Source organism: Podarcis cretensis (assembly GCF_951804945.1).
Source record: "Podarcis cretensis genome assembly, chromosome: 2".
Classification (NCBI taxonomy): domain Eukaryota; kingdom Metazoa; phylum Chordata; class Lepidosauria; order Squamata; family Lacertidae; genus Podarcis; species Podarcis cretensis.
In genome coordinates, this window is record NC_137171.1 from 106,500,258 (window position 1) to 106,513,859 (window position 13,602).

Sequence of the window (13,602 nt, forward strand, 5' to 3'; positions counted from 1 at the left end):
TAATAAAGGCATTGCCTGAATAAGAACTTTGGGATCTTTTGGGGGGAGGGAACCCTGCAGTGGTGGCTGAGATATACCAGAACGCTGGAAGGACAAAAAAAAAAAACCCCTACCATCATCTACTTAGTGGTCTGAATATCTCAGCACCCTTTATACATTTGAATGCACGGCTTGCCATTGTCAATCTCTTTTAGATTGCCTACCTATATGTTTAAATTGGGATGGATGGTAGGGCTGCCATACATCCATACATTACCAGGATTTTAAGGGCGGAAGAGACATGCAAGGGGAATTTCAGGAAGGTGGCAGCTTGTTCTGGATCTTTGGCAAGTTGTGGGTTTTTGGCAACCCTAACTGACGGGAATTTTTTAAAAAAATCATTTTCACATCATACACAAATCATAATAATTTTACAAATAGGATTCTCAGAATCCCCAAACTTCCCTCCACCCCTCTGTGGTTCCCCAGATATTATTTTCAAATAATCGCATCGTATCATATTTTCCTAAATCTCAATTTTTATCATAATTCTCGCTTCATTGCAAGTGTTTTCAAAAACCTGCCAATGTTTTCAATTGCTTACAGTGTTCTTTCAAGTAACTTAAATTCCGCCCCCCCCCCCCACTAACTGATGGGAAATTATCACTGTTAATGTCAGCTGGTAACCTTATTTTTATTTTATTTTAAATTTTATTTTCTTCTTGTTTCGGCACATATATGCACATTGTGTGTGTAAATATATACATATTATGTGGACAGTGTATATAGCTATAAACATATACCTTTCTATTTACCTTTTACCTTAATACAGTATAGCTATGTACGTATAGCTATATTTATCTATATGTATTTAGATAGAGCTGTGCCTTTAAGAAATTATCTTCCTGCCTTTGCCGGCCTTTAACTACCAATCAGTCTCGGCGGCCTCGGAAAGAACTACCGCTGGCCAATAGCACCCCTCCGTGTCTTGGGAGCTCGGAAGAAGCCTCCCAATTGGTTCATGGGGTCTGCGCCCGCGCGCGAGAGAGAGAGCGAGCGAGGTAGGGCGAGCTGGTGTCTCGCGAGGTGGTGGCCCCTGCTTTGCTTCTCTCCCTCCCGGCGCTGCCACGCGGGTCTTGCCTCTTCCTCTGCGAGCGTGTGCGCGCGCCTTCCCTGCCTCTTCCCCAGGCTGTGCACGAAGCTCTGGCTGCAGCGCCCTCGCTTCGCTAAGCATTAGGCTAGGAGCATTCTGTGGCTTCAACCAGGACGGGGTCCTTGTGGCCGCCCAGGTGTTCCTGGGTCAAGGCTCCCCCCATCCCTGACTTGAACCTCATGCAGCTGCCGATGATAGGTAGCCTCCCTCCGCACTGCCGCATGCATGCCCACTTTCCCTCCTGCAAGCCCTGGTCTGTGGAAACTTGTGCCACCAGAAGTGTGTTGCCCTTTCCACTTCAGGCAGTAATGTGTCCCAACAAACCCGCAGTTTCTCCAGCTTAAGCATCCCATTCGTTCTGTGCCTGCTGTTCCTCCACGGGGAGCGGGCTCTTTTATCCAGTCTCTCCCATTTGTATATTCAACGGCCCTCCCTGGTTTTGTTTCGTATCTGCCAATCTAAGAAGCTGACCAAAAGTTTGCCACACACAAAAAATACTGTCGCGCAGCGGCATCCAGGGGCTTCTCAGAACGGGCAAGTACACTCCTGTTCAGACCACTTTTATTATCAAATAAAAAGTCCCGTCGTTTACCAAGTGCTTCGGAGGTTAAATCATTTCATTGTCATAAGAACTGAGCAAAGTCGGCTTGTTCCCATTGTACAGATTATGGTTAGAACCAGCAAAGCATCTTTCGTCCGAGACTTTGGCTGAGGTGGGATTTGAACAGAGGCCTCTCCGGTCTAAACCAAGAACAGCATTTACATTTGCTCTCCCTCTAGCAGGTGGCATCTCATCCCTGCATGCCAGGGGTGGGGACCCTTTTTTACTGTCGAGGGCTGCATTCCCTCAGGGGTAGTTGGGGGGGGGCACATGGCTGGTGGTTTTGGGTAGGATTGGAACAAAAAGTGGACAATGCACTCCCTTCTCTGTCTCCCAGCTCACTTCCTTCTTCTTGGCTTCCCCTTTTCCTTCCATTTTTCCTTCCTTCCTACCTGCATGAAATTAGGCCAGGGAATGAGGTTTCCCACCCCATCCCTAGTGCTCAGTGATGTGAGTTACCTGCTAGCTAGACCATGCTGACTTTTATCTGGAGTAGCTCTAATCCAGCTCCAAACAATTTCTACCTTCCAAGCCAAAAGGCAGTATACTTTTATATCCAACACCTCAAGCTATATCTGCAGCATTTATTACTGTTCCCCCCGACTTTCTTCCTCAGATGTCTTATGTAAGAGGAAGCGAATCAACAGGAGCCCTCACTTCCGATCCGTGTTCAGCGATGGAAACTGAACTGCTGCTGGCTCCTATCACAGCTCTGGAGATTGTGGGTGATTACCTTGTTGCAGGTATGTGGTAGGCCAGAATATCCTGAGGCAATGGCAGGCCACAAGCTAGCCTTCCCATGTTGCTGGAGTCCCAACAGCTGTGGTGAGGGGTGGGGTGAGTTGCAACATCTGGTGAGCAGAGTCCTTTCCGGTGGGCAACGGGTAACATTATGTCAAGTGCGTCAGATACCAAGCCATGACACTGAACACTTGTTGAAACGAAACATGATACAGTGGTACCTCGGGTTAAGAACTTAATTCGTTCCAGAGGTCCATTCTTAACCTGAAATGGTTCTTAACCTGAAGCACCACTTTAGCTAATGGGGCCTCCCGCTGCCGCCATGCCGCCGGAGCACGATTTCTGTTCTTATCCTGAAGCAAAGTTCTTAACCTGAAGCACTATTTCTGGGTTAGTGGAGTCTGTAACCTGAAGTGTCTGTAACCTGAAGCGTATGTAACCCGAGGTACCACCGTAATGGAGGGCTTGTTTGAAAGCCAGATTCTACCCAGCTGAATAGCCAAGCAAAGCAGGAATCATGGCAAGATGGTGCATTATAGAGGGACAGGCAGGCACCAAATCAGGGGAGGAGCCCAGAGCTCCTGCAAGCTGGTTTCTTGGATTTCATAAGTCCTGTTGCTGGGGAAATGATGCTCCTACAGATGATAGGAAGTGGGGGACCTATCAGAAACCTGTTCCCATTTCAAGCAAGGCAAAAGTTGTGGGTAACGTGATTCCACAGGGACAGTTTGACAAGAGGTCGCGCGAAAGCTGCATCAGAAGCAACACCACATTCAGCCTTGGTGTGTCTTTCATGTTGGGACCAGGCGCTCCTGAAGGTGCACCTGGGCTGGTATGGAGGTTGTGTGTGGATTGTGTTGGTGAGGATGAATGCTACTAGAAAGAGTACATATATATATCTAGATCAAATGAGGTGATTCTAGCCTCTTTTCCTCCAGGTGAAGGACCCTACCTTGCCATCTACTCCCTGGAGCCTGATGCCAGCCAGTCAGCAAGATGCTATAAGAAGGTCCTTCGAAACCATAATGTCCATGGTATCAAGGAGCAGCAGGATGCGGCCCCAGGACCAACTGCCCTAGCTGTCTTTGGAGGCAAAGGCCTCGTCGTTTTGGAGCTCAGCTTCCAGGGCGACACGGCAAAACTAGCCGAACTCTTTCCTTTCCGCGAGCTGCACGACTGGATCTGGGACCTGCAGTGGTTGGAGGCACCCGGCTGCGTGGCTTTGGCCCTGGGCCACAACTCCTTGGCGCTGTACGACTGCGCTGGCCAGAGGACCCTTCGAGAAGTGCACTGCCAGGAGAAGTGCATCCTCTACTCAGCCCACCTGGTTGGGAGCAGCTGGGACACGCTGGTGCTGGTGGCTGGCACAGTCTTTAACCAGCTGGTGGTCTGGTGCGCAGCCGACCCGCCGGACGACACAGGCAGGGTGAAGCCCCGAAGCAGGATCAGCGGGCACAAGGGCGTCATCTTCAGCATCTGCTTCTCAGAGAGCAAAAGCATCTTGGCCTCGGCCTCAGATGACAGGAGCCTGCGGCTGTGGGGCGTTGGCGACCTCGGGTCGCCCCCTGAACCTGTCCCATGCTTGCTGGTGTGCTACGGGCACCAGTCTCGGGTCTGGTCAGTGCGCCTGCTGAGCAGTTACGTCCTCAGCATTGGAGAAGACGCCGCTTGCCTCGTGTGGAACTACCAGGGCGAGATCGTTCACCGTTTCAAAGGGCACAAGGGGCGCGGCCTCTGGGCAGTCGCCGCCCATGAGAGGCGGGGCTGGGTGTTCACAGGCGGGGCCGATTCTGGCATCAGGCGGTGGCTCCTTAAAGGACAGGGCGACGGCGGGAACAGCCTCGTGCAGCTGGACTTCCCCTCACCTCATCGAAAAGGATCTCCCAGAGCGGTGAAGCTGGTGGATGTAAACCACCTCCTTGTGATGACGGACGCCGGGGCCGTCTACGCCTATGACCTGACCTCCAAAGCCTGGGCGTTGGTCCTCGAGGATCCTGCGTATCGGTCCTACAGCCTCCTGGAAGTCTCCATGCTCATCAGCAGCGTCGCGGTGTGTGCCATGGGCAACCTGTTGGGACAGGTTAAAGTCTTCCCTCTCCGCAGCCCCGCAGAAAGCAAGGAGCTGAAGCTGTACGAGGGGAAAGTGCATAGCCTGAGTTGGGCCTCCTACACAGGGCAGGAGCCCGGCACTTGCAGCCTCTTTGTTTCCGGAGCAGACGGTTCCCTGCTGTGGCTGGAGGTCTCTCTTGGCCCACCTGAGGGAGTCGCTGTGGTGGTGAAGCGATGCTTCCGCCTGCCGCTCTGCAGGCAGCGATGGCACACGTGCGCCGCCTTCACGACCCAGGGAGAGCTGCTGCTCTGCGGCGACCGCAGGGGTTCCCTCATGCTGTTTGAGTGCAAGCCAGCTCAGGCCTTGAGCAGAGGAGCAGGAGTCGGCTCCTCGGACCCAGAGGGGGTCTCCAGTTTGCCCGGCCCAGCCTTTCCTCTCGCAGGGGAAGAGCCGCTTGCCGAGGGCCCCGTCTCTCTGCTCTTCGGCCTGCACGGAAAGCTCGGCGTCACCTCCATCACCTGCCACCAGGACTTCGTCTACAGCACCGGCCGGGACAGCTGCTACCGCCAGCTGCAGGTGCAAGGCCGCCAGCTGCGCGTGCTGAGGAAGCACAGGCCATGCAAGGGCCTGGAGTGGCTGGAGGAGCTGCGCTTCGGCCCCAATGGGAGCATGTGGGTGCTGGGCTTCCACGCTGACTGCTTTGTTCTCTGGAGCACCAGCAGCAACGAGATGCTGCTGTCTGTCCCCTGCGGTGGCGGCCACCGCTCCTGGAGCTACGCCCACCACCTCCAGGCGGGAACCTTTGCTTACGTCAAATCTGGGGATGTGGTGGTGCACCAAAGTCAAGACGCACACGGCGGGCAGCACATCCTCAAGGAGTCCCTGCACGGGAGGGAACTGACATGCGTTTGCCACATTGGGGTTTTGCAGGCACCCGGGCAGGAGCCGCTGAGCACCCTTGCCACTGGCAGCGAGGACGGCACGGTCAATATTCTGAGCTACAGGGCGCAGTCTCGTACGGTGACCCAGCTTGCGGCTCTGGGCGACCACATCTCGAGCGTGAGAGCTCTGGCTGTGGCCAAGGACACTCAGCCCAAGGCAGGAAGTATCTCTGCCCTCCTCTTCTCAGCTGGAGGACGGGCCCAGATTGAGTGTTACCAGATGCTGTTTAGCCCCAGCCATGGCTCTAGCAGTGGTGTGGTCCATCAGCTGGTCCACCTGGCTTCTCACCGCCTAGATGAGCAGTGGGACCGCAGGAAGAACAGGCACAAGCTCGTTAAAATGGACCCAGAGACCAGGTAGTAGGCGGGGCCTTTCCCAGGAATTTGTATTCTTAGACAGGGTCATGGGTTCTCAAAGAGCAGTGAACCCGCACTGGAGATGTTATTGATGCTCATATAGGGAATGTGAAATCTGCACTCTATCTTGCTAACCCCTTTACCAACAAACAAACCCACCCCCCACAAGCACACACACACACACACACACACACACACACACACACACAGGCTTTTCCTATTGTCACACAAGTGGGCACAATATTCACATCCAGCCTGGAAAACTTGAGATAGATAGACAGACAGGCTAGACTAGACTAGACCCTACCCTATTATTTTGGCTGTAATTTGTTTTAAACTTATTTTAAAGTATTTTTAAATGGCTGTAACCCGCCCTGAGATCTTGTTTATTTTATTTTATTTTATTTATCAAATTTGTATACTGCCCTTCATCCACAGCTCTCAGGGCAGTTCACAGTATTAAAAAGCACAAAATCTGATGATGACAGGCGGGTGAGAAATCAAACAAATAATCTAAAATACACAACCGGGTCTAATGATATTGTAGCAGCAGGAGATTAAAGACAAAACCAGCAGGATAAAACAATGTCAATAACAGCAGCAAAAAAATATGAAGGTCTTTTTGCTTAATTTTCCAGTCTCAGAATTCCCCCCCCCCCTTCCCTGTTCTGCTTAAGAATACATTAGTACAGAGAGAATAGAGAGGACTTTGGGCGCCGAGCGCATAGTAGGCAACACGTGACACTTTCCAGCTTTTGTGTGTGTTTGTAACTATTTCACTGCTCTGGGTATGGATATTGTGTCCCAGAGAAGGTAACTGATAACTTCTGTGTTCCAGGTATATGTCTGTTGAGGTTCTGGCTGGTGTGGAGTACCCAGAGCTTCCTGGTCCTTTGCTCTTCCTAGCCGCTGCTTGCAGTGATGGCTCTGTCCGGTAAGGAAGATGGTTGGGCTCTCCCTTTTAGGGGCCTGTATAGCTGGGGTAGGGACACGGGTGGCGCTGTGGGTTAAACCACAGAGCCTAGGACTTGCCGATCAGAAGGTCGGCGGTTCGAATCCCTGCGATGGGGTGAGCTCCTGTTGCTCGGTCCCTCCTCCTGCCAACCTAGCAGTTTGTAAGCACGTCAAAGTGCAAGTAGATAAATAGGTACCACTCCGGCGGGAAGGTAAATGGCATTTCCGTGTGCTGCTCTGGTTCGCCAGAAGCGGCTTAGTCATGCTGGCCACATGATTCGGAAGCTGTACGCCAGCTCCCTCCGCCAGTAAAGCGAGATGAGTGCCACAACCCCAGAGTCGGCCATGACTGGACCTAATGGTCAGGGGTCACTTTAGCTTTACCTATAGCTGGGGTGGGGGGTGGGCTTTTCCTGCCTGCCAGGCAAAAATCCAGAGATGGGAAGACGAGGGGCAGAATGAAGTAAATGCTTCTCCCTCCCGTTTCCCAGAGCAGCACTTTCCCCAAACTAGAGAAGGGAACATGAACAGAAAGAAAACTGTAGCGCTTGGTACAAAGGATGTGGGCCTTTCCCTCTCTTTAAAGTCGGAGACTCTTTTCCTTGGACTGACTTCACTGCTCTCATGTCTGCATAGCCTCTTCCTGCTGCTTGAGCATGCCCAGAAGCTGCAGCTTGTGGCAGAATCCTTTCACCATCAGCACTGCGTCCTGAAGGTCCAGGCGTTTGCATGTAAGACAGCAGATGGAGAAAGGTGAGAATGGAGTGGCTACACCCCACCCCCCGGTGTGCTTGAGATGCACCTCCCCTGAGTTTACTACTGCCGACCCATCAGGCCCTAGAAAGCTAATTTTACCCATTCATCTTTCTTTTATAGAAGGCACTTGTTGAGCAGCGCTGCCACCGACGGGAGCATTGCATTCTGGGATCTCGCCCCTACCCTTAAGCGTGCTGCAGAGGCCTTGAAGGCGGAAGGCACAGAAGTGAAGCTTCTGGGTAGGTGGTTGTGTTGACTGCCCTGTTTGTGCACCCTGAAAGTTGTTGTTGTTTATTGTATAACTGGGACAGCTCAGTGGGTAGAGCAGGCTTCCTCAGCCTCAGCCCTCCAGATGTTTTGAGACTACAATTCCCATAATCCCTGACCACTGGTCCTGCTAGCTAGGGATCATGGGAGCTGTAGGCCAAAAACATCTGGAGGGCCGAGTTTGAGAAAGCCAGGGGCAGAGCATGAGACTCAATCTCAGTGTTGTGGGTTCGAGCCCCATGTTGGGCCGAAGATTTCTGCATTGCAGGGGGTAGGACTAGAAGAGGAAGAGTTTGGATTTGATATCCCGCTTTATCACTACCCAAAGGAGTCTCAAAGCGGCTAACATTCTCCTTTCCCTTCCTCCCCCACAACAAACACGCTGTGAGGTGAGTGGGGCTGAGAGACTTCAAAGAAGTGTGACTGGCCCAAGGTTACCCAGCAGCTGCATGTGGAGGAGCGGGGAATTGAACCCGGTTTACCAGATTACGAGTCTACCGCTCTTAACCATTACACCACACTGGCTCTCTAGATGATCCTTGTGGTCCCTTCCAGCTCTGTGATACCATGATTCTATTTCTTATACTCAGCCCATGTGATTGGGTTGCCCCAGCCACTATGAGGATGCAGCTCCCAGTGAAAGAATGAATAAAGCAAAAATAAATACAATTCAAATCTTAAAACCTTCCCGAACCAGGGCTGCCTTCAGATGTCTACATTTATATATTTGCTTAACTCTTTGACATCTGCCGGGAGAGCATTCCACTTTACGCAAGGAGGGAACCTCCAGAAGGCCCTCGGCGCTGGACCTCAGTGTCCGGGCTGAACTATGGGGATGGAGACGCTCCTTCGGGTATAGTGGGCTGAGGCCGTTTAGGGCTTTAAAGGTCAGCACCAACACTTTGAATTGTGCTCGGAAATGTGTACTGGGATCCAATTTAGATCTTTTAGGTCCCAGCACCCGCATTCTGGATTATTTGTCGTTTCTGGGTCACCTTCAAAGGTAGCCCCACGTGGAGCATATTACAGTAATTCAAGCGGGAGATAACCAGAGCATGCACCACTCTGGCGAGACAGTCTGCAGGCAGATAGGGTCTCAGCTGACGTAACAGATGGAGCAGCTAGACAGCCGCCCAAGACACAGAGTTGAGCTGCACCTCCATGTACAGTCATGAGTCCAAAATGACTCCCAGGCTACTCACCTGGTCCTTCAGGGGCACAGTTCAGAACCAGGGAGTCCTCCGTGCTTGCCCACCCTGTTTGTGACCCTCCTAGGTATACCTGTGACGAAATCTTAATTGGCACTGGCCAGCTAATTGCTTTATGGCCCCAATTAGCCCCAGTATAATGCGGTCCGGCACACTTCCCAGCCAAGCTGCGCAGACCTTCTGCTCTCCGGTTTCGCCTTGCAGAGTAAAAACACAGCGGATCAAAACTGTTGCAGTCTGCTTCAGATCCAGACAAACACACCAAGCACCTGTGTGTCCAAATTCATCAGTTCTTTATTGCAGCAAAATATTTACAGCTCAGCATTTCTCAGATTCTCCTGGACTGCTAGCATTCATGGCGTCCGTCTCTCTCAGAGACCAAGAGAGAACAAGTAGAGCTCCTCCCTCCTTCCACACGTCAGAATGGGAGGCACAACTCAGAACAAAATTAACCCAGTAAGTTCTGAATCTCAACACCCCCTCTTGCCTCCATTCCTGAGGTGATTTGTGGATGTACCTTTGCAGACCTCTGTGAGATCAATCCCTTCCCCAATGCCTTGCGCCCTCTCCTGGCGTTCCTGTCAGGCATCTGTGGAACATCCTCACAACTCTCAGATTCGCACTGTGCGAAACTTACCCACGCACCTGTGGCCTGATACCTCTCAGGTGGAATTCCCTTCGTTGTGCGACTGGACCGCCTGGGCACAAACTCAGGCACTGCCTCTGACTCACTGTGGTCAGCAGGTGTGTCCTCTGCATCCCGGGATTCCCCCTCTGACTTAACGCGTCTTCGAACCCTTTGCATTACCCTCACAGGAGAACTAGGCTCACTCTTGGGCTCTCTTTTTACAACTTGTGGAGATGCCCCATCCTGCTCCTGACTTTGGTCAGTGAGCTGATCGTCATCAGCAGACTCAGCCCCTGGCTCTCCTTCCTCCTCATCAGAACCTTCCTGCTCTGAATCAGAAAGACATTCTGAAAGAATATCGCGTCTGGCAGGGGTCTTTGACTTTTCCTCCTGCTTACAGAACTCAGCGTGTTTACTGATCAGCAGCTTACTCTGATCACCTGACGGGTACGCAAACCTCCATGCACGAGCCGCTGGCTCATACCCACAGAAGATCATTTTCTGGAACTTGGGTTCACCTGGCCCTCGCAAAGCTTCAGGCACCGGCACCGAGGCCGTTAATCCAAACGCACGGAGGAAGTGAACCTGAGGCTTCCTCCCGTGAAGCATGAAAAACGGTGTGTCTCCTACCACTGAATTGTAGGACCGATTCCAGGTGAAGCTCACATATTTAACTGCCTCCATCCAAAACTTTGGAGATAACCCAGAATCTGACAGCATCACCTGTGCAGCCTTAACCAGAGCCTCACTTCTTAGCTCTGCCACCCCCCTCTGTTGAGGAGAAGTCACTGTGTGACTTATCCCTTTCTTGTGAAAGAACTTCTGCAAAGCAGACCCAGTAAACTGTGCGCCTCTGTCACTAGCAATTTCCTGCACCTTCGTGGAGAACCTTAGTTCCACCTCCTCAATCCAACGTCTAATCAGCTGTGCTGCATCTTCCTTGGATTTGAGACCATGTGTCCAGGTGTTCTGCGAAAAATCATCCTGCAGCGTCAGCAGAAACCTGGCCCCTCCCAGACTTGGTTCCTTCATGGGACCCAACAGATCTATGTGCACAAGATCAAAAGGTTTTGTGGTTACCCTCTCCACCCTGGGGTAACTGCACCCTCTTACCTTTGCCTGTCTGCAAGCCTGACAATCTAGGACTCTTGCACATTCTTCGATTCTACAGCCTTGGCTAACCTCAGGTAGCACCTGTAGTTCTTCAAGACAAGCATGTGCTGTCTTCTTATGCCACGCACAAGAACATGAAACATGAGTGGGAACTGTAGCACGCAGGGCTTGTGCTTTCTCAACCTTCCCCTCACCCTCCAGAGACGTTTTAAGAATGAAGAGATCATTCTGCCCCTTTGCAACTCTGACCAGTTGCTTCCCTCCTTTGGAGATTGTACAAACATCGTGTTCAAAGCAAACCTTAAACCCCTTTTTCAACAAATAAGGCACAGATAAAATACAGTGTTGCACTCCTGGCACAATGCAAACTTCCATCTGCTCCTGCAAAACAGAAAAAAAGACATTTGCAATATTAGTCACATTTTTCTTTGTCCCATTTGCAAACTGAACAGTTTTCCCAGCCGGAATTGCCTTGCAATTCCACATCTCGACTGCAGGGGTCTCTGGAATCAGGTTGCAGTTAGCTGCTGAGTCGATTAGAAAGCGAAAGTCCGTGCCTCTCTCAGAGCTGTCCTCAAACAAAGCCATAGCAACAAACGTGTCGCTGCCCCCTCTCTTTGGGCGTCTGCAGCAGTTCTCTCTGGTTGTCTCGGCAACCAACTCCCCCTTGCTCAGGACCTTGGCAGCTTCCGTAGAAGTAGCCTCCTCCGTTGCCTTGGAGACCGGCCTGGCCTCTGCGTTCCCACGCTACTCTTTAGGCCTTATCTTCACTTTGTCCAGGTGGCCGACCTTGAAGCGTCTAGCTCTCCGCAGCTTTCCAGACTTTGGCTGACGACGAACATCAGTGGAAAAATACTGCCCAGGGCTCCTTTCAGCTGGCCTGGCCCCCCTTCTTCCGGAAGAGCACTCTGTGCCAGCCCTGCCCTCGCTGAAACTGCGTTTCACTTCAGCACTCACAGTGGAAAACTTTTGAAACTTGCCTTTGGAATTCTCAGCCCCCCCGACTTGCACCTCAGGGACTGGGGCTTCAGCCATTTCTAGGCTCTTCATGACTTCTCCAGGGCCCTGGCCTCCTGCTGAAGTTTCACACAAACTTCTCAGCACCTCCCAGGCAGCCCTTGCTGACTTTACGCCCTCCAAACTGGGCAAAAGTGATGCATGTACGCATGCTTTCAGCATAGCAAGCTCTCTTTGCATTCTCTGCTGGCTATCTTCAGGCAACGCAGCCTCAAAGCCTGCAATGTCTGTCCCTTCAGGACCTGGATTCAGGGGAAGTGGCTCCTTCTAGCTTACATCCCAAAGCCCAGTAACCAGAAACCAACCCCTTACTCTTCTGGACCAGGTTGCCCAACTTCTTAAAGTGAGCTTTTCAAGCGGAACGTCCTCAAGGACCTGGCTGTCTGCCATTCTCTCCTCTTTCCCGGGGCCCCAGCTGCTACTCACGTATCACCAGTCAGCTCTCCGGCACCCGATTTTCCAGCTGCTCTCTCAGCTCTCAGCTCTCAGCATCTCTTGCCTCTTAGCAGCAGGCAAAACACAGAACGCAGACCACCGCTCCGCTTCGGTAGCGTCTTCCCAGCTGTTCAAAGCTGACTTCAAAGAGCACACCGGCAGACTTTCAGCAACAGTTTTATAAGCGGTAATTAGGTCCCCCATAACCTGTGACGAAATCTTAATTGGCACTGGCCAGCTAATTGCTTTATGGCCCCAATTAGCCCCAGTATAATGCGGTCCGGCACACTTCCCAGCCAAGCTGCGCAGACCTTCTGCTCTCCGGTTTCGCCTTGCAGAGTAAAAACACAGCGGATCAAAACTGTTGCAGTCTGCTTCAGATCCAGACAAACACACCAAGCACCTGTGTGTCCAAATTCATCAGTTCTTTATTGCAGCAAAATATTTACAGCTCAGCATTTATCAGATTCTCCTGGACTGCTAGCATTCATGGCGTCCGTCTCTCTCAGAGACCAAGAGAGAACAACAAGTAGAGCTCCTCCCTCCTTCCACACGTCAGAATGGGAGGCACAACTCAGAACAAAATTAACCCAGTAAGTTCTGAATCCCAACAATACCTTGTTTTTCAAATGTATACCACCCTTTGCGCTTCCTCCCAGCCTTCTACACTTCCTTTGCCTGTGTGTGTTTTCCAGACCTGGGTACCCCAATCCTGACCATCCAGGCTCACAGCTGTGGAGTGAACAGCCTCCACGTCCAGCAAGCAGCTGACGGGCATTTCCTGGTGGCCAGTGGCAGTGATGACGGCTCCATCTCTCTCAGCGCTGTTGAGGTGGATGCTGGAAGCGACGCTGACCAGGAAGCCGTCGCCGGGACCGGCATCCGCCTTCTCAGAAACTCCTCGAGGCTCTGCGCCCATGCAGCTCACGTGACGGGGGTGAGGCTCCTGCAGCCGGACTTCCTCCTCTCCGTTTCGGTGGACCAGCGGCTGACGCTCTGGCACCTTCGCGAGGACAGCCTGTCTTTCGTCAGCAGCAAATTCTGCCACGTGGCCGACGTGGCTGGCCTGGAGTGTTGGAAGGCTGGGGCCTGTGACTGCCACAGCGTGATCTGCGGGCAGGGGCTGGAGATCCTCCGCTGCAGCCTAGATTTGCCAGGTGCAGAAACAGAAAAAGGAGTGTGGGCTGTGCAGCTGCCTTATTCCGCTGGGGTGCAGAGGAGTTTGAGCGACCAATAATAATAATAATAATAATAATAATAATAATTTATTATTTATACCCTGCCCATCTGGCTGAGTTTCCCCAGCCACTCTGGGCGGCTCCCAATCAAGTGTTAAAAACAGTGCAGCATTAAATATTAAAAACTTCCCTGAATACGGCTGCCTTCAGATGTCTTTTAAAGA

The 13,602-nt window shown here is 51.9% G+C and overlaps 1 protein-coding gene across 1 annotated transcript; it reads left to right on the top strand.

Annotated features, from left to right (window-relative positions):
• Nucleotides 1–1,072: 1,072 nt before the first annotated feature.
• WDR6 (WD repeat domain 6) lies at nt 1,073–13,553 on the top strand. The gene is made up of 6 exons (XM_079958603.1): nt 1,073–2,476; nt 3,413–5,822; nt 6,661–6,756; nt 7,413–7,529; nt 7,653–7,771; nt 12,896–13,553. Exons 1-6 carry the CDS (start codon nt 2,350–2,352, stop codon nt 13,435–13,437), a joined length of 3,411 nt encoding a protein of 1,136 aa, XP_079814729.1. The 5' UTR covers nt 1,073–2,349; the 3' UTR covers nt 13,438–13,553.
• Nucleotides 13,554–13,602: the final 49 nt, after the last annotated feature.

What these genes read in the sequence shown, in the direction of transcription:
- WDR6 (XM_079958603.1), top strand. Translation starts at nt 2,350, where the DNA reads ATGTCTTATGTAAGAGGAAGCGAATCAACAGGAGCCCTCACTTCCGAT. An exon ending in AAAATGGACCCAGAGACCAG is followed by an intron (nt 5,823 to 6,660) that starts GTAGTAGGCGGG and finishes TCTGTGTTCCAG; the next exon opens with GTATATGTCTGTTGAGGTTC. An exon ending in CACAGAAGTGAAGCTTCTGG is followed by an intron (nt 7,772 to 12,895) that starts GTAGGTGGTTGT and finishes TGTGTTTTCCAG; the next exon opens with ACCTGGGTACCCCAATCCTG.